This window comes from Culex pipiens, chromosome 2 (assembly GCF_016801865.2).
Source record: "Culex pipiens pallens isolate TS chromosome 2, TS_CPP_V2, whole genome shotgun sequence".
Lineage (NCBI taxonomy): Eukaryota > Metazoa > Arthropoda > Insecta > Diptera > Culicidae > Culex > Culex pipiens.
The window spans coordinates 39025912-39053349 of NC_068938.1; the positions used below are offsets into that span (position 1 = coordinate 39025912).

At 35.6% G+C, this 27438-nt stretch overlaps 1 protein-coding gene across 1 annotated transcript in view; it reads right to left on the reverse strand.

Annotated features, from left to right (window-relative positions):
• Positions 1 to 214: 214 nt before the first annotated feature.
• The window catches only part of LOC120420028 (protein sax-3-like), a 248509-nt gene continuing 221285 nt past the window's right edge, over positions 215 to 27438 (reverse strand). Inside the window, exons 7-12 of the mRNA XM_039582931.2 lie at positions 27334 to 27429; positions 27030 to 27270; positions 25580 to 25740; positions 19929 to 20106; positions 5366 to 6998; positions 215 to 5325 (exon numbers count right to left, since the gene is read on the reverse strand). Coding sequence (XP_039438865.1) covers positions 5963 to 6998; positions 19929 to 20106; positions 25580 to 25740; positions 27030 to 27270; positions 27334 to 27429 — 1712 coding nt within the window. The 3' untranslated portion in view covers positions 215 to 5325; positions 5366 to 5962. The remainder of the gene's footprint in view (positions 5326 to 5365; positions 6999 to 19928; positions 20107 to 25579; positions 25741 to 27029; positions 27271 to 27333; positions 27430 to 27438) is intronic.

Here is a 27438-nt window from a genome sequence, read left to right on the forward strand (position 1 = left end):
ATGTTTAATGTTTAATGTTTAATGTTTAATGTTTAATGTTTAATGTTTAATGTTTAATGTTTAATGTTTTCTGTTATCTGCTTATTGTAATATTTTTTTATGTATGTGTTATTTTTTTAAGTTTTTAGTTTTGAATTCATAATCTTCTTAAATCAACTTTATTTGAAACACAAGAATATTGAAACACTTTCGGATAAATGAAAACTCATCACAATTTAAATTGTTATTTAAAATACTGTTTCTTTATTGTATCTCTCAATAATTCTCATCAGACGCTTTCCTCCTTCGCAGTGCCCCCTTTTGGACACTGCTGGCAATCACAAATTTCCAAACCATTCTCACTTTTATTTTCTTCAGACGCATTCCTAGTTTTCCGTTTCCATTTCCCGACTGTTGCACCCTTTTCACTATATTCACGGTATTCTAGGTAATAAATTGTTTATCTTTTTTCTGTTTTTTTCTCTTCTCTTTTCTTATCTACCCCAATAACTTTTCAATCAGCTTGCATGGAAGTTTTGCGCATCATTGATTATTTTTTCTAACTCTATTTATTTTGCATGAGCAATGAGTGTGTGACGTTTGTGTTTCCTGTTTTTTTGTGTTGTTTTTTCATGTGTTTCCGTGCAGTCCGTTTTCCCCAACCAGTTTGGGCTAATCTACCAACAATTTTCCTGTTTTTGCTTGCTTGTTTTTTGCGTTTTCCTTTTCTAAACTATACCAACGTGTGTGTTTGAGGAGGGGTAAAAATTGTTGCAATTGCAGCTGGTTACAGCTTTTTTTTATTTTCTGTTTTGCTTCAGTTTAGAGAAAAACAAGCACAGTCAATAGAGTGATAGGTTGTTTTTGTGTGAGTGAGTCAGCTTGTTTGTTTTTTAGGTTACTTTTTTTGTTATCTACAAAAAGCGTTCGGTATGAAAAGTTTACTTTTGTTTTTGTTTATTGTTTGCGGGAAAATCAGATATGCTTTTATTCATGTTTTTTTTTCTTTTTTTCAATCGCATTTTTTTCACTGTTTTCGATACGTAATTGCATAGTTTTGTACAAAGCTGTTTGTGAATACTTTTTTTTTGCTCACGTTCGACAGCAGTTAGAATTATCTTACAAGCACAAACTCACTGTTTGATTGATTGTTTAGCTGATAGCTGTCTAGAACTAGCAATGCACTTTCCAACTCAAACAAGGGAAAACTATTTTTTGTTCAATTTTTGATTATAGATATGTTCGTTCATATGCTCGTTTTGGTTTTCGCACTTGCTAGAGATTATTAAATAGGTTTGCCTAGTATATTTTGTGATTGTTATTTACAGTTGCTTTCGATGTGACTATTTTCTACGCTTTGTGGAAAGAAGTTTTGTTCCAAGAAACTTTAGCGCCTGTACAATTTTCATCCTAGGGAAATTAAAAACAAATTACCATCTAACCTAGATATTTCCATCTCTCATTTGCTACACCCCCTTCACAAACTTTCTGTACACTCCGAGGGGCCGCACTTGCACAGTAATTGGATAAGCTATTTACAACTCTATTACCCGGGCATTGTATCGCTGCTCTGGCCTGCGCCTCGTTGAACTCTGAACTACCTCCGAGATGATGACTTACTTGGCCCTGTTTCGTTCATTACACTAATGACTCTCAAACTAGCTCTGCAACAGGAGAGAGCAAGAATGAGTAGTTGCAGTAGAGAAAAGAAATCTCAACTCAAGTTACACAAAACTAAGAGCGAAAAAAAAGAAACTCGAAAGAAAATGAGCCTCTAGAAGTGGGGTGGAAAAAAACTTGCGGAAAATTGCCACTCTTGGTGTTAGTTTGTGCACCCGGCCGAGTTGTTCAACAGCAAGGTGCAACTCCCGAAGTCAACCTCTTCATAAATCCCAACCTGTTCTGTGTGAGCAGCCAGCAGACGTGAACGTGAGCTTTTCCCAGAAGCCGGAAAATGAGTCGTACGTGCGAGCACACAGAGGAAAAGTCGTGACTTTTGTGCAGCTGGCAGTGTGTGTGTGTCGAGTCATTATCGGGTGTATAGTAGCAATAGCAGCATCCTGACGCTAATTGCCAACCAGGGCGACGTGTGGGAACAATTGGAAGGAAAACTTGGGAAATAGAAGGGAAACGTGTGATAATTACAGGTGATTTCAGCTGGTAACTTCTGGCAAAATGCAACACGTTAAATGAAAAGATTTCTTGAACTGAAATAATGACAGCATCCCAAATAGTTTATCAGATAGTCCCAATTTGTACCTCGCCAAATCAAAACCTCCGAACCAACTGACGCGTACCATCACTTACGACTAATCGTCTCAAATGGGGTGTGTTCCCACCCCCAAGTCGCTGGAAAATGCACTCTTGTGCTAACTTCACCCTGGAAAACATAGCAGCAGCTCAAAACTCAAACATTGAACAACCAGGTCAGAGGATGGATGCAAAGGGACGACTTCATCAGCTCTCCTCGCGTACTCACGCACAGATCATTATCTATCGTCATCATCAACCATCGTCGTCAACAAGAGGCAACAGTTCATCAGAGCGCCAAATGCTGACGGGAGTTTCGGGTTTTGAGGGATGTTTTTAATGCGATACGCGCTCGTTCTAGCTGTGGATGCACTTGGCTCCCGTTTCTCTACATGGTAAGACCAACTCTAAGCACCTAAAAGTTAGTGAATGATGCGATGGGACGGCCAAATGGCGTGGGTTCAGAGTGCAGTTTTGGGCTGATTCTGACGGTGGTCCTGGTGAATTGATGAACAGGTTTCATTGGAATGGTTTATGTTTGGTTGGTTGTGGTAAATGGAGCAACTTGACAGCGGAAGTTCAAATGTTACTGCACAGTAGAGCAACAATCGCTTATTTATAAAGAATAGTGTGTTTCAATAGAACTAAAAAAAAAGAATGAGTTGAAATTCCATTGTATAGATAGATCATTAAAAATATGGGCCGTTTATCCTTTGTTACTGTTCAAGGAACCTCCAATTTAACTTCAACATAGATTTGCTTCATCTATGACATAAATAAAGGATTAACATAGAAAGTAAATTTTACCAAGAAAACTAACTTGTAAGAATTGCTTTACTTATCTGTAAACTAGCCTTCACTTTTTAAAGCATCAATATGGAATTTCACGATATGAGTAGGCTACAGTCCAAAAATCTTAAACTGAATATTTCAAATCGGCTTTTTTTAGGGTCAAGAAGACTCTCCAGATTTATTCCATGTGGAAACAAGATTTAGAAAATTTATTTTCAACAAATTATTTAAATCTTTCAAATTGAAAAATCACATCTAGTTTTTGAAAAAATGTCATCAAACTGAAAGGTTGTTTTTTGTGTTTTTTTAAATTTAATAATATCAAAAAAGATATAACAAATATTTAAATGTAAGTTTAGTTGTACCAGCAAATCAAATATTAATTGTTCTTTTTTCTCTATAAGGCCGATGCAAATATTTTTCAAAGTTTTTGTCCCTCGGCTCTGGCAAAAAATAAAAAAAATGAAATAACAAAAAATAACATGCCATAGTTTCAACATTTGCATAGAAAAAGTGTTTTAAAATACATTGTTCAGTTGTTTTGTAATCATTAGTTTTCAAAAAATGTAAAATTTTACTATAAAAAAAATTCGCAAAAAAAAACGAAAATTTTCGAAAATTCTGAAGATCTTAAAATCAACCCAAACATGCTAAAAATGATTCTTAACGCAGGAAATACATTTTAAACTGATTTCAGCTGATTGCAGTTCAATTTCCATTAAAATTTTGAAGGTTTTTGGAAAAATATTGTATATTGTTTAAACTGATTTCAGCTGATTGCAGTTCAATTGCCATTAAAATTTTGAAGGTTTTTGGAAAAATATTGTTTTGTCCCCTGATTTTTTGGGCTTACTTTGAAGGGGGGGAGACATAAACTTTAAATAAAATTTGTACCAGCCTAATGAGAAACTGTATTATTAGATTTGTATTTTTTGTCACTCGGGACTTAAAATTTTAAACGGTTTATTATTATAATCGATCGTGAAAAGTTAAAAATTCATTTTTCGATATTTTCCATGAAATATTTAGAAAAAAACGTATGCAACAGTTAATAAAATGATTGCAATGTACCAAATTTTGAAGTACATTTTTTATTATGATCCTCAAATATTATTTTAATTATAACGGACAAATCTTAGTTCCATTGTTTTTTTTAACTTATAACCCCAAAAACTCCCATTTTTTTTTTAAATAGGCTATCCTGCATGTTTTTATTTTATTTTATCGGTGCATGTTATGAAACTTTTAATTTTCTTTTTTTTTCTCGTAAAATCTTTGAAATTTTAATTGATTTGTAGTTATCTTTTAAAACAAACAAGAGTTGCATTTTTTTTATATGATGAATAAAGAAAAGTATTAGCACAGTAGCACAGAAAGAATTTTATATTTTAACAAGGTGTTTAATTTGAAGGATTGATATTACTGCTTTTATTACTGAGAATTAATACAGATTTTCTGAACAATTGTGACTAAAAATATTTACGCATTCTGAGTCGTTTTTTTTTCTCAGAAAATGTGTAATGTTCCACATTTTTGTTCTTATAGAGTGCAACTGTTATACTCTAATTAAGGTTAATTACTTCATAAATGAAGAAACATTGATCTTTCCAATTTAACACAAACTTTACTGAGTATTTTGTTTGTTATTAGTTGCGACTTTATATCTTGTCATTACACGTATTTTTAATGTTTCAAGTTTGTCCAAAATCAAAATAAATCAGTTTTCTTACTTTTTGTAATATAAATCTTATTTCAAATTGCTCAATTTACCATTATACTAATTTGCGTTTAATTAATGCTATCTGTTAACAAGTTTTCGCTCAATGTCACAATTCAAATTTAAGAAATTTTTTAATTCTTATTTAAAATATAGTTAAAAATAAGATAGGCAAAAATATTTTTTAAATAACAAGATTTTACAAAATTCCAATAATAAGCTTTTCATAATTTTCGTATTTTTGCCTTCCTCACCTCAATGAACTTCTTAATCCGACCTCGTAGACCCACCTTCACGTATACCTATCGACACAGAATCAAATTCTGAACAAATGTTTGTGCGTTTGTATGTCTGTAAGTCCGTGCACCGAAAAATATGCACACGATTATCTCCGGACTGGCTGACCTGAATTGGACCGTTTTGGTCTCATTCGATCCGTCTTGGGGTCCCACAAGACCCTAGTTAATATTATGAAGTTCAGAAAAGTACTTCAAAAGTTATGCTAAAAAAACGATTTTAGCTAAACTTCGGAAGATTGTAAAAAGGGTGGTTTTTGAAATATATTTCTAGAAAGGTATTTGAAAGACCTTTCCAACGCGTTCAAAAGATTGAAGATATTTGAAAGACCTTTCCAACGCGTTCAAAAGATTGAAGATCTGACAACCCCATCAAAAGTTATGAGCACTTTAGTGTTATTTATTCACTTTTTGAGGCCGGATCTCAAATATTTTGATGAAAAAGTTGTCCGATCTATCAGGCGACCCATCGTTGGATGGGTAATCAAAAGACCTTTCAAACGAAAGATTGAAGATCTGACAACCCTATCAAAAGTTATAAGTATTTTAGTGTTTTGAATACACTTTTTTGAACCCGGGTCTCAGATATTTTGATAAAAATAAGTGTTATTCATACACTTTTTTGAGGCTGTGTAGTGTATTCACTTTATGAATGCAAGGAAGGCACCAACCACCTCAAGGTGGATTTAGTAACGTTTTTAAACTAAGCAACATGAATCGTTGACACAAATTTAAAAAACCTACAATTTTTACCCACAATCACCCAGAACCAGCCAAGAACCTCATCCACATCCATGACCTCGTCAAAAGCCCATCACTCTTACCCCACCATCGGCTTCGTCACCATCGCAGTCATTAACTACTCTACACGGAAGAACTGACCTCCCTGAACCAAGCAAGGGATTACAACACACTAACTTGTCCAACTTTACACGTTGTCCGTTTTGCCAAAGCTGCTCAAATAGTTTTGCGAACTTGCACTATCGTTGCTGCTTCCAGAACCACTGTTTTGCATTTGTAGCTGCTGCTGCTGTTGATTATCTAAATTATTTGTTTGCCCTCCGACGACCCCACAACCGGGAATTCGACCACCATTATTTTCCACCGGGGACGGCGGCAGCGGGTCCAAAATGTTGCCACTGCTGCCTCCCTTGAACATCGCCGGATGGTGCTGCTGCTGCTGATGCTGGGAGTGTTGCTGGTGATACGGCGAATTATTAATCATGTTGATGTTGTTTGCGGACGAGGCCGCCGTGCTGGGCACCGAGGACCACGTTCCGTCGTACTTGGACTTGATGAACAGGGGCTGCTCGGTGCAGCGGCCATTATCGCCGAAATTGAGTTTATTATCCTTATTGTAGCCTATTTTGTTGTACTTGGCTGCCGCGGCCGCCGCAGCCGCCGAGGACCGCTTGATAGTGCCGAACAGGGGCGTGTGGGGGACACTTACACTGGTCCCGGCCCCGGAACCTCCCGCCGGAAGCAGATTGCTGCTGCTGTTTGCCCCGTTCAGATTACAGCTCACGCTCGATCCGCCCTGACTGTGACCGAGGTTGTTCATCATGTCCGCCATCCGGTTCTCGATGATGTTCATTTTCTGACTCTTCATGCTTCCGCTGGCCCCATACCCGGTCCTCTTACCCTCGCCGGGAACCTGCTGCTGGTGCAGCTGCTGCTGATGCCGTTGCTGATGTTGATTTATGAAATTATTGTAATGACAGCTCGTCGGCGCAGAGTAGACGTTTTTCCCGTCGAACTGGTTCTGGGCAAAGACGGGGACGCCACCCGGTGGGGGGATTGACGAGGACGAGGAGGCCTGATTTGCGACGGAACGGCCGACCAGGGTGGTAGACGCGTACGCACCGTAATTGTCGTACGACGGGGAACCGTGGGGGCCGAGGTCGTTTTTGAACGAGGAGCAGCCGGCGACCTCGGCGTAGTCGGGCATGTTGAGCGGGGAAAGTCTGTGAAGGAAAATAGAAAGGAAACAATTTTTTCGTGTTATGTAATAGTATGTAATGATCAATTGAATATGTTCAAGAATTATTATTGAATAGTTTTATTAAATATTTCACATTACACAGAACATAAAAAAAAACAAAATTTAAAAAATATTAAATTTATGAATTTTAATTCATACAGAAGTATAGAGCAATTCTCTACGAAATCGGCCGATTTCGACCATTTTTTTTTGATTTGGCTCAAACTTTGTGGGGGCCTTCCCTATCTTCAAAGAAGCCATTTTGTGTCATTGGTTCACAAATACAAATCTCCATACAATTTTGGCAGCTGTTCATACAAAAATGAAACGTAAATATTCGTAAATCTGCAACTTTCCAAGGATTTTTTTGATTGATTTGGTGTCGTCGGCAAAGCTGTAGCGGCAAATTAAATCTTGTACTTTACATTTTTTGACCTAATTTTTTAAATGTAAAATCGAATTTTCAATCGAACAGTTTATTTTTTTTGTTTTCAAATATAGCCATTCAAAGTTAAATATTGTACGAAAAAATCCGGTTTTTTGATTTTTTTAAATAGTGAAAATTGATTTAAAAAAAAAGTCTCTTCCAAACTACTCTTCATTTTCTAATCTGCCCATGTTCGCATAAATGTCCCATGTGCAAAAACAACAAGCTGACAAAAACGCAAAGAAAGTTTGTCCCACACATAAGACTACTTGTTAAGTTTTCGCGAAAAATACAGGATTTCCTCTTGATTTCTTGAACAAAGTATTGGATGTTATAGGCTTTTCAAAAGGGCGTGATATTGAATGTTTGGCCCTTTTGAAATGTTAGTCTTGATTAATTTTGTTTTGAAATTTTATCGTATTTGATCAATTTTTTTTTGTATAACATGATACACGGGATCCCGGGAAATTTAAAAATGGTAATAATATCCTTAAAAATTAGAAGTTCAAGTTTAATTTTCACAATTTTGAAGTAACGGGAATCAAAAATGTTAAAGAAATGATCACTAGTAGGCTACTTGTATCTTCAGTCTTTTTCCTAAGTACTAACTGAAATGATCGTTTCTTTGTGTCAAACATTTTTCAATCGTTTTTTTTTTCATGTGATCCCTAAAATTCCAGCTTTTTTTGGAGTAAAACAGCAAGGAAATGTAGAATTTAAGTGTTTTTTGTCTTAAATATCAGCTATGTAGCAAACATTTGCATGCTGTAATAAGTAAGTTCTTAACACACATGAATCAAAGATCCTGGGCTAATAGTAAAACATAACCATTATAATTGATTAACATGCTATTTATCTAAAATAATCGTAAGTCCCAAGAAGTCCCAAGAAAATTGCAAATGTTTTATCCAAAATATAAAAATAGAAAAAGTTTAAATATTTTCAAGTGCCTTTTTCTTAGATTTTCCCCAACTGTGCCCCAATTTTCTATTATAAATTAAATATTTGAATTAGGAAGAAATATATTTAAATTCTGGAATACAGGACAAGCACCACAAAATAAGAAAAAACCTGAATTTCGAAAATCCTAGTAATGGAAAAGTTCCAGGAGCTTTTGTTTAAGCAGTTGTAAATATTTTGCAAAGTTTTTTTCGTTACATAAAATCGAAGGCTCTTTTTTTCAAATACTTTAGAATCGAAGAATCATTTCAAGCAAAAATTTTAGTGAGCGGATTTGGAATCATTTTCAAACATAAAAAATAGTAAAACAAATATTGTAATTTGTTTCTGCAATTTTGTCCACTGATTGCTTGTGTCTAAATAAGCCATTTTGCATCATAGGTTTCTCCATAAATTTCTCCACACAAACTTGGGAACTGTCCATAAAAAAAATCTATGAAAACGTTTGAAAATTGAAGAGATTTTCTGATCGATTTGGTAACTTTAGCAAAATTTGGATTATTATTAGGACATTTCAGAAAAAGGTGCTCACGGAAAAATAATAAGTTTTTTGTATTATCGGGTTTTTGTTATTTTTTTTTTAATTAATCAAAAGCGCATGAAAGTCGTTTTATTTCGACCAAGTTATGTTTTTTTGAAAAGTTTCCAAAAACGTTTGATTTTTCAAATATCATTTTTTTAAATGTCAAAATAAATTTGCAATTGAAAAATACTTTTGTAAATTTTTCACTAAACCTTTTTTTTAAGAAAAGTTTTTTTTAATTGTAGGTACTTTGAAACGGAATCTTTTAAATACATAGCTGATGAAATTTCTAGCTGAGCTGTGGATTATTTTAAATCGATGATTGTTTGGAAACTGAAAACCATTGAGAAATATTGCTCATCTCTGAGAAAAAAAATATTTTCAAAATTTCAAAATCAGGTATATTTTTTTAAAAGGAATTTTAACTGATTGCTTAGCTTTATGGAATATACTTTCTTAACCTTACGTTCTGTTGTGACGAAATTAAAAATAACAAAATTGCTAAAAAGTCCATTATACTTATCATTTGGATGTAGGAGTTTACTTAACAAACGGACTAACTGATAAATACCAATAATTAGTGTTTTCTGTAACAGCAACTCGTTGCAAAACTCGTTTTTTCAATACTCGTGCTATGTATTCAACTCAAATTGTTGTTTTTTAAGTTGATTACAGTTTTATTTGCAAATAGGAAATGAGATGTTTTTTCAATTATTCATCTCGATTTTTCTGACTAATAATAACCTTCCCTTGGTATTTAAAAAAAATCACACATAAGGTAGTGGGGTCCTTTTCGACCCCAAACTTTGAAAAATCTTCAATAATCCTATTTTTGACCGATTCCGGTTCTTTTGGTCGCAAATGAATGCTTAGAACGTCCCCTTTCCGAAACCGACCTGGAAAACCAGATTTGGTCACTGTGGCCACCGGGAATCGGCTACAACCGAAAAAAGACTTTTTTGAGACCCCAACTTTGACGACCTGTATCTCCGGCAAATTTCAACCAATCAGGATGCTCCGGGTTGCATTCGACAGGTATTTACCTGTACTTGGACAACAAATATTAATATCATTAATATAAACTGGATTTTTGACGATTATTTAAAGTTTGGGGTCGAAAAGGACCCCAATACCTTTGAAGTAATTTTTGTTATGGACGCTCCCCTAGGGGTCGTCCGAGGATTATTTGTTTTGTGAAATGTGTATTTATGCTATAAATTTAATGTCAGAAAATGTCAAGGCCCTAGCATGTATTTGCAAAAGCTATGGCAAATTTAATTTTCAAAAAGGCCGAAAAGGACCCCAATACCGTAGGAAGGTTAAAAGACTATTTTAGACACTTTAAAAATATATGTACAATGGCCTTATTCTTTCCAAAATAACTGACAAAATGTTAAAAATTGTAGTTGTCTCTTTTATGTTAAATTTGCGATTATCCCATAAAATGAATGCCATAAATCCTCAATGATCCTCGTAAAAAACACTTCCCGGAAAACCCCGTTCTCGATTGCGATCATTTGCTCGTCACTTGTCCCCGGTCCTGTTCGGGCATTTCACAACCTCCTAGCCTCCACAACGGCAGCAAACCTCCGGTATAATCGGCAACAACACAGTTTCAACGTCGTTAAAGATTTATGGTGTGAGCGCGGAGCGCACACACAACTCCTCTGGATTTCGCCACAAAAACGCTCATCCGGATCGATCCGGGGCACAAAACTACAAATGACTCGTGGACGATAAAAACATTACAACACCGCCGAGCTGAGCCACGTCCACTTGTGCTGGCGGACCGTTCAAAGGGGATGAACATAAATTATGCTCTCCCCGCCCTTCCACGCTGATGGTCCGTCGAAGAACCGGATCCGGAGGAGGATGTGTAGCTCGCAACATCAACATAAAATCGGACAAATGTGGCATGTTCGCTTGACGTGGCCATCGTCCGCCCGGTTGGTTACTTTTTTGATGGACTTTTGCAGCTGCTGCTGCTGGGACTACATAGTAAAATGAGGACATCAAAACCTCACCATGGGAGCGAGGTGCATCGCGTAATCCGGACCGGAGAGTGTCAAATTTATGGACTGGTAATCTGCTTACAGTGGATCATGGGGTGGGACGGGGGTCGTCACCCATCAAAGGATTGGAGTGCTCAATCAATATTTAGTTTTGAATGGTTTATGACATTGTAGTTGCCCATCAATTGAGGTGGGGAATATTTTCAAAAATGTATCATTCGTATGAATCTATAACACAATAACCAAATTGCGACCAGGCTCATGGCCTTAAAAAACTCAAAACAAACCAATTCACCCAAATGTTGATTCAGGGTTGAAACAACACACAAAACTCCCGAACTGGGTCAAACCTCAACATTTCTAAGCTCATTATTTGTCATTTTACATTTAATGAAAGCTCCCACCTTCACCCCGTCCTCCGAAAAACCACAATTCCATTGCGAAAACCTCTTTGCATCGCTGAGCCTCAACCAGCACCATATCATAGTGCGGAGTACAAACGGCATTGTCAACGATAAAAGTTTTCCCACACGGAAATTTTCCAACCACCACCCAGCAGAAACTGGGAGAGCAAAACATCATTAGCAAGCATTAGAAGGGAAGCTTTTCGCCACAATTCCGCTGCTGCTGCTCCATTTCCCGCGACCTCAAACAACCACCCCATAATGGTTGGGAAAGTTCAGCTGCACAATTTTCACCATCATCAGAGGGCGGAGGGCTTGCCGAGGCAGCGGAACCAATGCGGAACTGCGTTTGAATTTGTTTCGTTATTGTTATTGTGTGTTGTTCTGTTGTTCTGTTGTTCTGTTGTTCTGTTGTTCTGTTGTTCTGTTGTTCTGTTGTTCTGTTGTTCTGTTGTTCTGTTGTTTTGTTGTTTTGTTGTTTTGTTGTTCTGTTGTTCTGTTGTTCTGTTGTTCTGTTGTTCTGTTGTTCTGTTGTTCTGTTGTTCTGTTGTTCTGTTGTTCTGTTGTTCTGTTGTTCTGTTGTTCTGTTGTTCTGTTGTTCTGTTGTTCTGTTGTTCTGTTGTTCTGTTGTTCTGTTGTTCTGTTGTTCTGATGTTCTGTTGTTCTGTTACATTTTTTTGGAACTCTAAACATTTCTAAAGAGGCTTTTGTAATTCCTTACCATTTTAACAAACAAAAATCGTCTGTTCAAACCCATGGTCCTCGAGCGATGGAGAAAGTTTCAATTTGTGTTTGCCAAAGTAGACCACTAGAAATTTTCTGGAATTCCATTATTCTATCACATCACAAGAGAAACTTTTGCTAACTGTGTGTGGTTTCTGGTGACCTACTTAAAGGCTGGTTTGCCTAATGATTTTACAGTTGTTATTTCAAATTTAATGAGCTGGTTTGGAATTCGTTTAAGCTTCCAAAATTCTTTCACCATGAAAGCGCAAAAATGTCAAATTTCATCGCCCAAAAAGGTGAGAAGGTGTCGCACCAAAGTTTAATCGCCGTCACTTAAAACGAAATTGAAACCCTGCTCCAACCTTGGAGCAAACTAATTGCCGTCTGGCGCAGAGGACATTATCGAAGCTCTTCAAAATAAATCCCGTTCCCGGGAGGTTAGCGACACCTTCATCACCGTCTGGCGAAGCGCCACAACTTGTAACGTATTAATTTTCTACGCCGAAGCTGTTCTCCGCCGTCATATAGAAATAAAGCCATAAAATTTAATTAGCTTTTTATTTGACCATTTGGCGCGGTGTCGGAATGTTCGGGCTTCCAAGGAAAATGATGGGGGGCGGATATCCGGAAACGTCTGGGAACAAGCAGTACAAATTACACGTGTGTGTGCGGCTCAAACTCGTTTGGGGAATAAAATAAAAATCTTCGAGGGGGGTGTGGTGGCAGCTTGGGTTGCGGGGAGGGGCCTCAGACAAAAGTGTTAATTTCGTATGTGTGTAGAGTGGCAATTAATTTTTATGTTTCACATTTAGTACTGGATCGAGAGACTTGCTAAGGAGGGAGGAGTGAGTGACGGGTAGCTGGTCAGCGTGACGGGTTTGAATGGGTGGCGGGTAGAAGGAGAAAGAGGAGTTTGGTCCCAAGAGTGAGAATTGGCTCAGGGTGAGAAAATGTGGGGTTGTGGCATAAACTTTTGAAAATTTATATCATTCAAAGAACAGTGGCAAAAAAATGACGAATAAATAAAAAATCATTCAATCATCATTTTCAAAACAATGCTTTGAAACAAAAGATTTTCTGCATAAAAAAAATGAAATTTTATGAAATTTTCAACTATAGAATATTTTGTGTGACTTTCAAATCTTTTAGGGGTAAAAAGTTCTTTAAAATTTCTTTAATTACCGTAAACCGGGGTGACTTTGATAGGATTTCAATTTGTTTTTGAAAGTTTTTTCAACAGGTAAGGTTTTTCTCAAGATTATTATATTTTAAACATGTGCTGTTCCTGTCTATGCACTATTTTGGAAAAAAAGTTTTTTCAATAGTGTTTAGAAAAAAAGTAACGTTAAAAATTCTTAGTTTGAATTCCGGGGTGACTTTGATTGTCATAGTTTTTCTTGTTAAAATCATATTTAAGATGTTCAAACTTTATTTGTACGTTAAATGTAACATCACTAAAGTAGCTGGTATAGTTTTTAAGAAAAAATCAATGTTTATATTTAGTTAACTAAGTTTATAAGCTTTTTAACAAAATACATATAAATTTTAGGTAAAATTGTGAAAAAGGCGGAATTTCGCCTGAAATTTGTTAAAACTAGTTTTGTTTATAATATTATCCATTTATAATGCATTTTATTCTGAATTCAAAGCACGTATCACAAGTTTTCACATTTTACATGAAGTTTGTTCAACTGAAAATGCCTATAAATTTGGAGAATTTTTTAACTGTGTTTTAAAAACAAATATTATTTATTATTTACAAACTTATTTAACCTTCTCCTAGTGGAAAATTGTCCAAAGAATCCGAAAATGCATTCCGTATTTCGATTCAAAATCATGTTCATTGAGAAAATCATGACACTTTGAGAAGTTTAAAATAATGACACTTTGAGAAGTTTAAAATAAGTATTTCAATTGTACTATTATTTTTGCGGAAAAATCGCAAACCTATCAAAGTCACCCCGACTATCAAAGTCACCCCGTTTTACGGTATTTGGAAATTCCTATATGTTATAATATTATTTTGTTACATTGAATACTGCCAAGTAATGCTAGTGTTCGCCAAAGTCATTGTTTTTGCTTTAAATATGAATATTTTTTAAAAGCTGACAATTTTTTTATATGTTATCGAAAACTATCACTAAAACATTGCTGCAGTAATTTTCCAGAAATGCTTTTTTTAATTTTTTTATGAAGAGCAAGCTTTGGGCATTTGTTTGAATTTTATTTGGAAAAACTATTTTTTTTTTCAATTTAAAAATATTCCATGCAGAAACACCCCCTCAAAACTGATATACCGTCATCAGGGGTGACATTGGGTCTGGGGGGTGAGATTGAGTCAAAAATGCCCAATCTCACCCTCTAGACCCAATGTCACCCCTGATGACGGTAATTAACTACAATTTTCCTATTGAGACTAAGTGGATCAAGCAATTGGTTGCTAAGATACAGTAAATTTATAAATATTTTTTTTATGAAAAATGAGATCTTCTCAGCGTCACCTGAGGATATCGCAAAGGCTATTGGTTCAGTTTTCAATATTAAAAATAAAAAATGTATTTTTTTTTTTACTTTTCTATAAAAATAATTGCAAATTAATTAAATTGAGTTTAATTTGTTTTAGACCCTATGATTTTTTTATATTGCAGAAATATCAGTCTTTATTTTTATTTTATTTTTTATTTGGATGCAATTTTGTCCACCTTTATCTGGAGATGGGATTGCAGGATTGAGAAACTCTAATAAAAAATAGAAATAAAATATTTATTAAAACTTTTTTTCACAGTGATCTAAACAAAACAAAAAAAGGGAACGCGGGAATCGATTTTACAGGTAATTTTACATAAAAGTCTCCATTATGACCGTGGTCCTAAGCTCGATCTTTGTGAAGATACAGCGGTTTTTAAAAGTAAAATGTTGAAAAAAACTAGCTTTTCGGCGTTCCGTTTTGAAAAAAAAAACTTTTAGACGCCTTCAAGAAAAAAACCCAGTTTTAATAAATAATTTTGGTATTTTTGGAGAGAGTTCCTTAAACCTGCATTTTTAGTTATTCTTATTAAAACATGTTATATAATTCCAAATCATTTCTATTCAAATTTTATCAAAAAATGCACAGTCAAATCACATCAATTGATTAATCAAAATTTTTATTAACAGTTTAACAAAAACTGTTTCAAACTTATATGAGTTCTCACTAAATTGATTTGTATTTATATATTTTTATAGCTAAACTGATTCAAGATAGTGATAGTGAGGCTGTTGCAAAAAGATATTAAGGTTTTAAAAAAATCAATTTTTAACAGTAATTTGCAAAAGCTATGAGAAAAAGTCAAACCAATCCTGGATGTCTATGGCACATTTTGAAGTGCTTCAAAAGACCTTTCGAATGCATCTAAAAGAGTTGGAATTGATGAAGTTTTACGGAAATGCGAGCAATTTTACGATTTTTTTTATGTTTTTTGGACCTCAAACTTCAAAACCCGTTTTACCCCACTTCCCTTTGTCGTAGAGGGCTCATATTTGGCATGAGTTCATATCATGTATAGACAAAAAAAACGCTGAAAAAAACGAAGTTGACTTTATAGCTGTCGGCCACGGGTCTAGCTCATTTCCCCGAATGACATTTCCCCGAATGCCATTTCCCCGAAAATTATTCCCCTAATTGGCCACATCCCCGAATAACACTTCCCCTAATCAGCCACATCCCCGAGTGCCATTTCCCCGAATATCATTTCCCCTAATCGGCTATATCCCCGAATGCCATTTCCCCTAATCGGCCATTTCCCCGAATGCCATTTCCCCGAAGTGACACTTACGCCAATTGCCGTTTATTTAAATTTAAATTTTCATATCCCCTAATCATCATTTTCGCGTATGCCTTTTTCCATGACCAACAGTTATTTTCTTTCTCAATTTTATCGAACAAACAGCTTTTTCGGGTATGCTGTTGATAAAATGTTGTAAATTGGGTAGTAAAGCCCTTTGTCAATTTTTATAAACAACGGTAAGAAACATGATTAAAAACTATTTCTGATAACATTTTTTTTTTTTTCATTTTTATGCAAATAAAAAGTTATTGACAAGACAACATTTTTTTGATGGATCAACTATGGTCCCCTTGGAACGAGCTGTCAAGTAGAAGCTTTTCTGCCAAGAAGGGCCGTGAAGTAAATTTAAAAAAATCGAATTGAAAATCCATTTTAAATCCTTTGCGGTCGTTCAAAGGGTCATTGTACTTAGAAAAATAAGCCTTATCGTTGTGAACAATAATATCACAAATTTAAGCTTAATTTTAGGACCCAATTACAGTCCAGACTCGATTATCTGAAGCCTCGATTATCCGAAGTTTCGATTATCCGAAGTTCGATTATCCGAAGGTTTGTATGGGACTTCGAATAATCGAATCAAGAACAAAATTTTGTTTTCGTTTTTTTTCTTTTTCTTGTTTTAAACATCAAATTTGAGTACTGCAACCCCATTTTAGTCAAATTTGAATAGTTGATTGCCTATTAAATAATAAAATGCTTTTTTTTCAATATTTCAACACCGCCATATTGGCCTTGGATTTAAAAGTTCACTTTAACGTCGTTTAGGGGACATACGCTCGATAATAAAAAATAAGGCATCAACAAAAAAAAATTTTTCGTTATCCGATTATCCGAAGTTTTGATAATCCGAAGTGAATTTTTTCCGAAGCCTTCGGATAATCAAGTCTGGACTGTACTAGATTTTTTTTGTTCAATTAACATTTGTATTCAACCGCATAATTAGATGTTGTTTTTGAGAAATTTGCAAGGAAATTTGTCTTTTTTCGAATTTTGTCAAAGAACCCAAAAATCGGACAAATAGGTACATAAGGCTGGTACAAATTTTATTTAAAGTTTTTGTTGATTATACTTTTCGCCAAATCCCAAACCAGCAATGTGAATAAAATGATCAGTGTGTACGGGGTTCTGTACTACGAAAATCGCAGGGAATGTTTTTTGAACTACGAAAATCGCAGGGAATGTTTTTTGAATAATAAAAAATAAAAAAACTTCTATTGCATTATTATTATCATGTCTATAAGAAAAAAAAGTATTTGTTTTGAGAATATATGTATAAAAAAAGTCTGTAACAATATTCATTGTATTTGAATTTGTATTGAATCCCCCCTAAAATGCTACGTCTGTTCTGAATGAAGCCAAAAAGAAAGTTGATCATTCAAGGCGAACCATTAAATATGTTGTTTGATGTGATAAAAAATGTCATCAATTTTTTTCTATTAAAATGCTATTTCCCTGAACGCGGTCAAGCGGAAATGCCCGGTGCCCAGAAGCGGGCGCGCTCCGGGGCACCGGGCATTTCCGCTTGACCACGTTCGGGGAAATGGCATTCAGGGAAATGACTATTAGGGGAAGTGTCTTTTCGGGGAAGTGGCATTTGGGGAAATGTCCCTTCGGTAATATGGGTTTCGGGGAAATGTCATAGATTCGTCGGCCACCATTGCTAGTACCAACCACTAGTGTCTTCCTTTTTATCTGCAAGGACTTCGCCGCCCTGGGCTCCTAAGTGTATGAAAGTATGGCACGGAGCGACGGCGCCGAATACCCATATTTACACAAAGAATTTTAGAGCGCCCGCCGCGGGATTCAAACCGGCGACCTCTGGATTGTGAGTCCAGTGCGCGGTCCGATTGATCAACACGGGCGGGACAAACGCTGAAAGTTTTATCCAAATCGGAGCACCTCGATACGACCTATTACACATTGGTGAAAAACTCGCTCTTAATTTAGAAAGAAGAATATTACAACTTTTTCGGTTGATGTTTACACTTAAATTGGAGTTATTTCCAACTCTCGGCACCACCCTTACTTCAGTCCTCACATTCAACAACCTCAATTGTGTGACTTCACGTTTCGCATGTTTTATTGTACCCTTTACAACACCATCACAATTGCTTCTGCTGTTACATTGCCTGACCCAGCCCCTGACAAACCCCTGACAGCAATCAGATCGCCCCACACCGCCAGCGTGCGTTCACCGTGTCACGTAATGCAGTTCGTGACAGTAGCCACCACTACAACTGGCGCCCTGAGAGAAGTGGGGGAAGGACAACAAACGTTAAAATCACGACGACGAGCCCCTAATGAGTCGCAACCACTTGACTTCCCGAAGGGGGGTGAGGGAACTTTGTCACTGATTGCATCGCAGCTTAACTTTACGGCATTGTGTCCCCGTTGTGAGCGAAAGAGCTTGTAAGAGCTTTTGTCACGTTCCGCCCCTGGTTTTGATGTTGTTTGCTGACGAGCTTTTCGCACAGCTTTTCTTCTACCTCGTTGGTTGCGTGAAGTTTCAGCTACACACACAACACGCTCATTCACGCGTCTTCATTTCCTCTGGATGCCTCTGATTGTCCTCCTCGGGATTGTGTTTAAGATTCGCAGGACAAACGTCCGAGGGCACTCGACCAGAACCGAGCTTATCCTTGTAATTAGGACGGCTTTTCGCAAACGCAACTTCCTGTCGGTTTCTGTAGCGCTTGTGGTGTGTAATGGTGGCTGCTGGAGTAAATTGCTTCCCAAGTTTATCTCCCAGTGTTGGCTGATGAAGACAATCGTCGTTGTCTTCGTCTTTGTAGGTGGTGTAATAATCTATTCTGGCAAATTGACCATATGTCAAGCTAAATTGCACACGAGGATTATGGGGCCATTGTGAGCGGGCGATAAATTGATGGGACACTAAGTTACGGAATGTTGTTTGCTTATTTATAGATTATTCAGAGTTGGGATAAGGAATAATAACAATTATTTTTTTTCGTCTTTTGTTTGAAAATTCAAGCATTTTTTTAGGAGTCTAATTTAATTTATATATCAAAATTAGTTTCAAAACTTCATGACTGAATTATTTCTGCAAAAAAGTGTTTTGCTTGCACGGATAGAAATCTTGTAACTCTAAGTTTTCAAATTCGTAAACATTGAAATGTTTCCGAAATCGTCAACATTTTTCTCAATTTCGATGTCAATGTTTTCAAAATCTAGGTTTTTCTAGTCTTTTTTCAGCCTTTTTTTTTAGTATTTTTCTAGTCTTTTTCTAGTCTTTTTCTAGTCGTTTTCTAGTCTTTTTCTAGTCTTTTTCTTGTCTTTTTCTTGTCTTTTTCTAGTCTTTTTCTAGTCTTTTTTTTTCAATTCAATTCTGTTTATTTCTTTAGTTGTTGGTTAACAATAGTTTTTGTAAGTGCAGTACAGAGTTTTGGGCGATCCTTACAGCTGTGACTAATACATTTATCTCAATGGATGGAAATAAAGTTGGATGAAATATCGAAACGGAACAGGAAAACACTCGCAAAAACCTGTTGCTCTTTTTCTAGTCGTTTTCTGGTCTTTTTCTAGTCTTTTTCTAGTCGTTTTTTAGTCTTTTTCTAGTCTTTGCTAGTCGTTTTCTAGTCTTTTTCTAGTCTTTTTCTAGTCTTTTTCAAGTCTTTTTCTAGTCTTTTTCTAGTCTTTTTCTGCATAATTGTTTTGAATTTTCATAACATGCTTCTTTGATTTTTGTTTATTTCTTCGATAATCTGGTCTAGTAACAATAAATACTATCAAATTTATTTAATTTGGAAATCCAAAAGTTTTGTCAAGACATACTAGTTTGCATTTTGGAGATAATTTCATTTAAATTCAAAGAAAATATTTAAAAAAATATGTTCTTTTAAGGCATCTACAAAAAAAAATGGTAAAGTGAAAGAGAAAAAAAATATTGCTGAAAATTTATTGGTTATCGCGATTTCTTGTTAAAATAAAAAATCTACGATTTCAGAATGAAAAGAAAAAAAATATAATTCAGGTAAATAAAACCAAAGTTAAAACCATCAAACATGAAAACGTACCTCTCATAATCCGGCAGCGGCAGCGTGGGTGCGTTCGACACCGCCGCGTAGTCCGTGATGGCTTCCTTGGTGATTTCGGACGCCTGACGCCAAACGCCACCGCCGGGGTCGATCCAGACGCCGTTCGGATTCAGCGGAAGCGTCGGAAATTTGCGGACCGTTCCGATGGCGTGATTTCCTGTTTAAAGGGAGGGAAATGCAAAAAAACGTTAGATTTTTTTTGTATGACGTTTATTGCGAGCGTAAACATTTCAATCATCGATGGTTAGTCCCTACGTTGATGTGTTGTTTCAGCAAAAAAAAAACTACCGTTCCAGGAAATGCACTTTTAGGAAAGTCGGAAAAGCCTGTAGGAAAATTTATTTGCGTGGTTTTTTATTTTTTTTTTTTACCGGATAATACAGTCGACGCTCTGGCTGTTGATCTTCTCGATATCAATATTGCTCCATGTACCGATGAATTCTTCAGTCCCTTCAAACTGCATACTTTGATTCTCTTCATTCCTCGATATTTTCTCTTGCTTGAAGGATCTCTTCCTCGACGGTCCCTTGGATTCTTTTTGCTTTAGAAAACTCTTCCGGTTGTCAATATTTTCACTTTCTCATGGCTTGCATAGACATTTTTCGTTGAGAAACGAATCTTTGAAGGGTGTTTGACATTTGTTTGTTTTTGTTTGCTGGACGTTGCCATGATTCTCCCCATAGCTGGTTATCAGGAAAAAATAAACTTCAATCGAGTCTTCATTTTGCATCGTTCTGTAAACTGATGCTTCTCTTCCTCGACGGTCCCTTGGATATTGACAACCAGAGAGTCGACTGTATGATACTTTGTGAGATTTTGAATACTCTACACCAACAAGTGGTGCAAATTATTCGAAATTTCACATTGAGTTCCTGCCAATGGCGCGTGTTTTGAAGATTTATTATTATTATTAATTAAAAAAAACAGCGATATTTCTAGACAAACTGATCATTATGCAAAAGGACCACCCATAATCCACGTGGACACTTTTTGGATATCTAAATGTTTAAATTTTTGCTTCCATAATATTTTTAATGAACATATTTGGCCAATTTACTCAAGCAACTCAATTAAAAAATTTTAAGCTTTTTGCAGTTGTTCAAAAACGCTTGGAAATATTTTCGAAACTACTTGTTCTGTACTTGAAGATAATGTTCTAAATATGAAATAAAAATTGTATTTTCTGTTAAAATAAGTAAAAAATAGGCCGTCGGTTCAATAATAATGATGTGCCTTGTTTTTTAATAGTACTACAGTTTATATACTTTTGTTATATAAAAAATAGATTTTCCTGCTACATATTTGGGAATGCAAATTTCCCTAATATTTATTTACTCATATGTCCAGGCAATGTTCTGGAGCGCCAAATCAAGAAAGCCGAATGACTTGTTAAAACGGTTTCAACTCAAAATTTTATGCACAAAAGCACTAGTTCAAGTTTCAAATTATATCAAAAGATATTTTTTAATTTTTATTGTGATAGTTTATACGAGCTTTCGAAAACTATTCTGATTTATTTTCCGATAATTTTCCCACTTTTGTGTACATTTTTTCTTTATTCACTTTGTTTGTACTTAACCAGATTTGATAAAATTAAACATTCTACAAGAACATTTGCAACTAGAAGCACCATGAAAAGATGTCTCAGTTCCAATAAATTTTAGTAATTTAATGTTTCAAATTTGTAAATTCAGTCTATGAACCATAAACATCATGAACATGAAAGCATACATAAAAATTTAAAAATGCTCGTTATTTCAAACGAATGTCCCAGCAAGTGGAAGCTACACGCTGTGCCGTACTGCATCTGTCTTGACACTTCAGAAAAATAGCAAACAAGCAAACATTCATGTACGTCCAAATGTTTCTTCTGCACTTTACCCGGCGGGGCCCTCTCTCTCCGCCCTTAAGCTGCGAAACGAGCGCGCTCCAAAATCCACTCAAACCGTCAGATTTTCCATCCTCACACGAGAGAAAAAAAAGTGGGGGCAATGAAAAACCCCGTCAGTTTTCACATCATTTTCATAAACGTATATTTCACGTTAGTGTTTTGTGTTAGCGCTGAAAAGTGCTCGGCGAGCACCACTTTTTTTTGACTCAGCACAACCAGAATATGTACGAGGATTAAAATTATGATATTACCCAAGTCGCAGCACACACTCTCGCACATAAACATGCTCAACCCTTGTTTTCCCGCGGAGCTTTTTTCATATTTTCGCTATTTGTACATTTTCTTTTTGTTGTTGTCCCACTCTCTTTCAAAAAGTTATGCCCGGTCTTTTGTGCTTCCTTTTATGGGCGCTTTTTAGCAGGAAAGAACTTTGGGGACAGCGCGAAAGAGGGAAAAGCGCTTTATTTCGCTTCAAATGTCCACCCTTGACCAGAGGAGTTGAGTGGCCTCGACGCCCAGGGGGGAGGAGGATTTATGATGGCCTCCGTAGAATTTATGCTGCGCGCACTTGGCCGGAAATGGACTACACCGGACTAACGGGGTGTAGAACTTGGGTTAGCGGGAGGGAAACAGCATTCGTAAACCTGTTTTGACGGTTTTATTTCTACACTTACTGTCAGGGAAACTCTATTTCAGCCACGTTTGGGGGAGGTATGAATATTAATTAGTTGGTGTGCTAGCTGGGAGTGGAAGTGATGCTTTCGGAAATTTTGGGGTGAGAAGGGGTCAAAATAAGGGGTGCCTCACCAAAATATTCTTGTCTGAAATTTAACAAATTAACAATCGAAATACTTAGAAGCCTTATTTCAAGCTTAAGATTGAATTGTAAGACATGGTCCTCTAAAAAAAGGCACTTAAATTGTGTTTTTAAAATTTAGTTTTTAAAGCTATTCAATGAAACTTATGTTTTGCAAAATCACTAAAAATAATCTCGTTGTGCATCTATCGATCGTCACATGCAAATTCTGCTTTTCCAGGAGAAGGACTCCAAATACATGAATAAACATTATACAATGTTATCTTAACTGTTTTGACTGCACCAGTTTTTTGTTGAAAATTCATATTTTTAGCAATAAACCCTATTTTTTTTTTGAAACTATCAAATTCCTTAAACCGGGGTGACATTGATTGGCAAATGAAAGATACGAATTAATTACAAACAGAATGGTATGGAACAGTACTGAACTTGGCAAAGAAATGTGAAGTGAAGCAATTTCAACAAATTTTGAAAAATTTCATAGCTATAATCATAGAAAAATGGTAAATAACGATGAATAAGTTCGAATAGGAAAACGGACTACATTAAAGGATTCTTTAAACAATTTCACCCTAGGAACAGCAAAAATTAGTTTCTAGAATAAATTTTGGAAGTGTTGTTGAAACAGAAATCAAACATATTTTTAGAGCTATAGGCTCTTTTAGTAAAACAATCTAATCGGCAAATTTGGATATTTTTTAATCATGCTACAAAATTGTATTAAGTGTCAATAAAAATTTATGTTTATATGAAAAAATTAATTCCACCCGATTTTTTAACAATTTTTAAACTTTAAATTTACAAATCTTTAAATCATATAAAAAAAAGTGAACTACATATTAAACTGGCCATTTTTCAAATGAAGAATTAAGAAAAACAAAACTGATTATCAAAATACGTCAAGTTGACGTAATTAATTAATTCAATTTATTCACTTTGAGGCTGAAATGTTGAAGAAAAACAGAGATTGATAGTCTCTCACCTCGGAATCTCAAAATAATATTATTTAGCGTTTCAAATACCGATTAAACGAAAGAAAAAAAAGTTGAGTTTTGGAAGTGTGCCTAAAAAGTGTGTAAAAATGTGATATTGAACAGAAACTTATAAAAAATCACACATTTTTTCAACACAAAATCTGTCATGACTGTCATGTATTTTTTTGAAGAAAAAAAAAACGCAAATATTCAAAAAGTCTTATCGGTTGAATGATATTCTGAAAAATAAATTTAAATCCTATCAATGTCCTCCCGGTTCACTGTGTTAAAAAAAAAAACGCTTAAAAAAATAGTAATTTTAAAAACTGAGAGTCGTTTGAGAGACTGATAATTTTTTTTTCAAATATCGTACGTTTTATTTGGATTTTATGATTAACCCTTTACTGCCCACATTTTTTTATTTTTCACTTGTTCAGAAGGTCACTTTGAGCGACTCTTGTTTTATGTTTCCTTGTTTCATTTTTAGTATTTTAATTTGCATTTATCGTGTTTAGTTAATGTTTGTTTTTGGTAGTATTTGGCCTATTCTACCATTCTCCTATCATTACATTTCGCCTTTCTAATTTTTTCATGTTTTAAAGTCACTTTTTCAGTGTTTTCACATTTCTGCTATAAAATGGCACCATTATCATTTAAATTGTAAAAAAGGGTAGAAGCATAGTCTGGGACACTAGAATAAATACTGCATACTTCTTTTTACTTAAAATATAGGAAATGTTAGTAAAAAACACAGCCAAAGTTGAACCCTAAAAATGACGTTTCTAAAAACATTGGCAAAGTCACATAAAACTAGTTAAACTTCCAAACCCATAAATTTTCTAAAATTTGAAGAGTTCGCTTTTCCAATGCTTTATAAAGATCAAAAATTGGCTGATAAATGGATTTTTGGCGAATTTTCAGATTGAAGCCCGTCTAAAGGCAGGGTTGGGTTGTAGAGGGTTAAAAATTGAAATCAAATTTCAATTATTGGGCTCTATTGTTTTAACGACTAATTTGTCCATCTCAAAAACAGCAAACTTTCATTTAATTATTGAGATGTTATTCTCTCTGCGGGGGTGAAATTCTCAAAAATCCACTTTACAAAATGAATCCTTTTTTGGTCTACATTTCAGTATCACTTTTTCTTCCTTTTGCTTGGTGCATTGTTGTAACAGATTACATAACCACTTCATTTAATCTGATTCTCCACAATGGCACTCCACCTAGAATTTAAATTAAATTCAAACAAAGGAACACATTTACAACCCTTCCGAATCTTCCTCCAACAAATACATCGTGCATTGCAAGTTTGTCAAAGCCAGGCGGAAAAAAGCTCGCAAAAGTAAAATTAAATAATCACATTCCCTGCTGACGGATCGCATTCGGAACATTCCCGAATCCTGTGTTGGAAAAGCACTTGAAGAACAAAAAGTTGAAGAGCTTTTCTTCCTTTTCTCAACTTTCTCCTGCTGTTTCCACACACGCTACTCGAGTGCATGAGTGACGAAATGTTTTAAAACTCTTGACAGTCGGGGGGAAAAAAAGATACGTCAGGATGGAAAAGCACACACAATTATTGAAACACAAGAAAAGAAAACAATGTTTAAATTGAATGAAAACAGGGAAGCGAAATTCAATTTTCCCGGTGTTGCTCGTTTTGTTTCCAACTGGCGTTTGCACGCCAATGTGAGTGTCTTTGAAGGAGGAGAGGATAGAGTGGAAAACCAACATCACATGTGTCATTTGGAGAGGGGAGTTTTGATTTTGTGCCCGGGTTTTCTGTGAGTAATGGAGAAGCTTTTGCTGGAGGTTTGAAAAAGCGCAACTTTTATTGTGCTTTTTGGTCTGTCCTGAAACGGTAGTGTTTAATTTTATCTTTTTCGAAAAATTCCCCTTTTGACACACCGTGCACATCGCAATTGCAATTTATTCAACGGTCGGTACTTACCGTGCATGCTGTTCAGCGAGCTGTGCTTCATAAACTGTATCCGCCGGAAGATCACCGTGGCCCCGAACAGGAACACGATGATGGCGATGATGGAACCGAGCAGGATAATGAACCACGTTTGCGTCAGGATATCGTGCGAGTAGTCGTGATTTATTGGATACCTGTTTGGGGGGAGGAGAGAGGAGGAACACAAAGTGAAATGAGTAAGGAACGCTTTATTTTCAATGAACGCAGTTTATTAAATGAGATTTGCTGAAGTGACTTGTTTAGAGAGGTTTAGTTTTTGGTTTTCGAAAGGCTAAAAAAAATCAACATAATTGTTATTAAATCTTCTTGCCTTCCTCTTTGAAAATTCCTTATTGAAGTCAACTAAAAAAAAACAATAAAAAACAATCTGCAAGCCTTTTCAAAAACATTTAAAATTGTGTAAACTTTTCATTTCCAGTATCCACCTTGAAGAGAAGAATACACAAAAGTGTATAGTTTCTAAAATCATAATAAAAAAAAACAAATAAACAAAACCTACACCAAAACAAAATGTACCAAATACCAAATACCAAATACCAAATACCAAATACCAAATACCAAATACCAAATACCAAATACCAAATACCAAATACCAAATACCAAATACCAAATACCAAATACCAAATACCAAATACCAAATACCAAATACCAAATACCAAATACCAAATACCAAATACCAAATACCAAATACCAAATACCAAATACCAAATACCAAATACCAAATACCAAATACCAAATACCAAATACCAAATACCAAATACCAAATACCAAATACCAAATACCAAATACCAAATACCAAATACCAAATACCAAATACCAAATACCAAATACCAAATACCAAATACCAAATACCAAATACCAAATACCAAATACCAAATACCAAATACCAAATACCAAATACCAAATACCAAATACCAAATACCAAATACCAAATACCAAATACCAAATACCAAATACCAAATACCAAATACCAAATACCAAATACCAAATACCAAATACCAAATACCAAATACCAAATACCAAATACCAAATACCAAATACCAAATACCAAATACCAAATACCAAATACCAAATACCAAATACCAAATACCAAATACCAAATACCAAATACCAAATACCAAATACCAAATACCAAATACCAAATACCAAATACCAAATACCAAATACCAAATACCAAATACCAAATACCAAATACCAAATACCAAATACCAAATACCAAATACCAAATACCAAATACCAAATACCAAATACCAAATACCAAATACCTAAAACTTAACATTACTTGACAAAAAAAAATAATGCCGATGATAACAATATGAAAAATTTAAAGAAAAAGTCAGCGGAGTAAAAAATTTTTTGAATGGTCCCAATCCCAAACTCTAATTTCAAAATTCCAACAAACCCTCGAATCATCTCTACTCACCGCGTATAACCCTGGTCGAGCCGCTTCGTGTGCGGATCCAGCCGCAGAATCGACGGCACGCTAAACGGCCCAATGCCGACGCGGGTGCTGGCCGCGATGCTCACCGAGTAGGTCACCCCGGCTGACAGATTCGCCAGCAGCAGCTTCGGCGAGTCCCCGTCGACGGTCATGTTCGTCAGCACCTTGGACATGTTGTGCACGTCGTAGCCGCGGATGATGATGTGGTAGTTTTTGAGCTTGCCTGTAGTTTTAACGGAACGCGGAGATTGGTAGATAGAATTTTGTGGATTTTTGGCTGACTTACCGTTCAAGCTGTGATTGGTTGGGGGTTCCCACTTGAGATAGACGGCCGAAGTGTTTAGCAGGACTGCCTCCATGTTGATCGGGGCTGCACTGGGAACTAAAAACT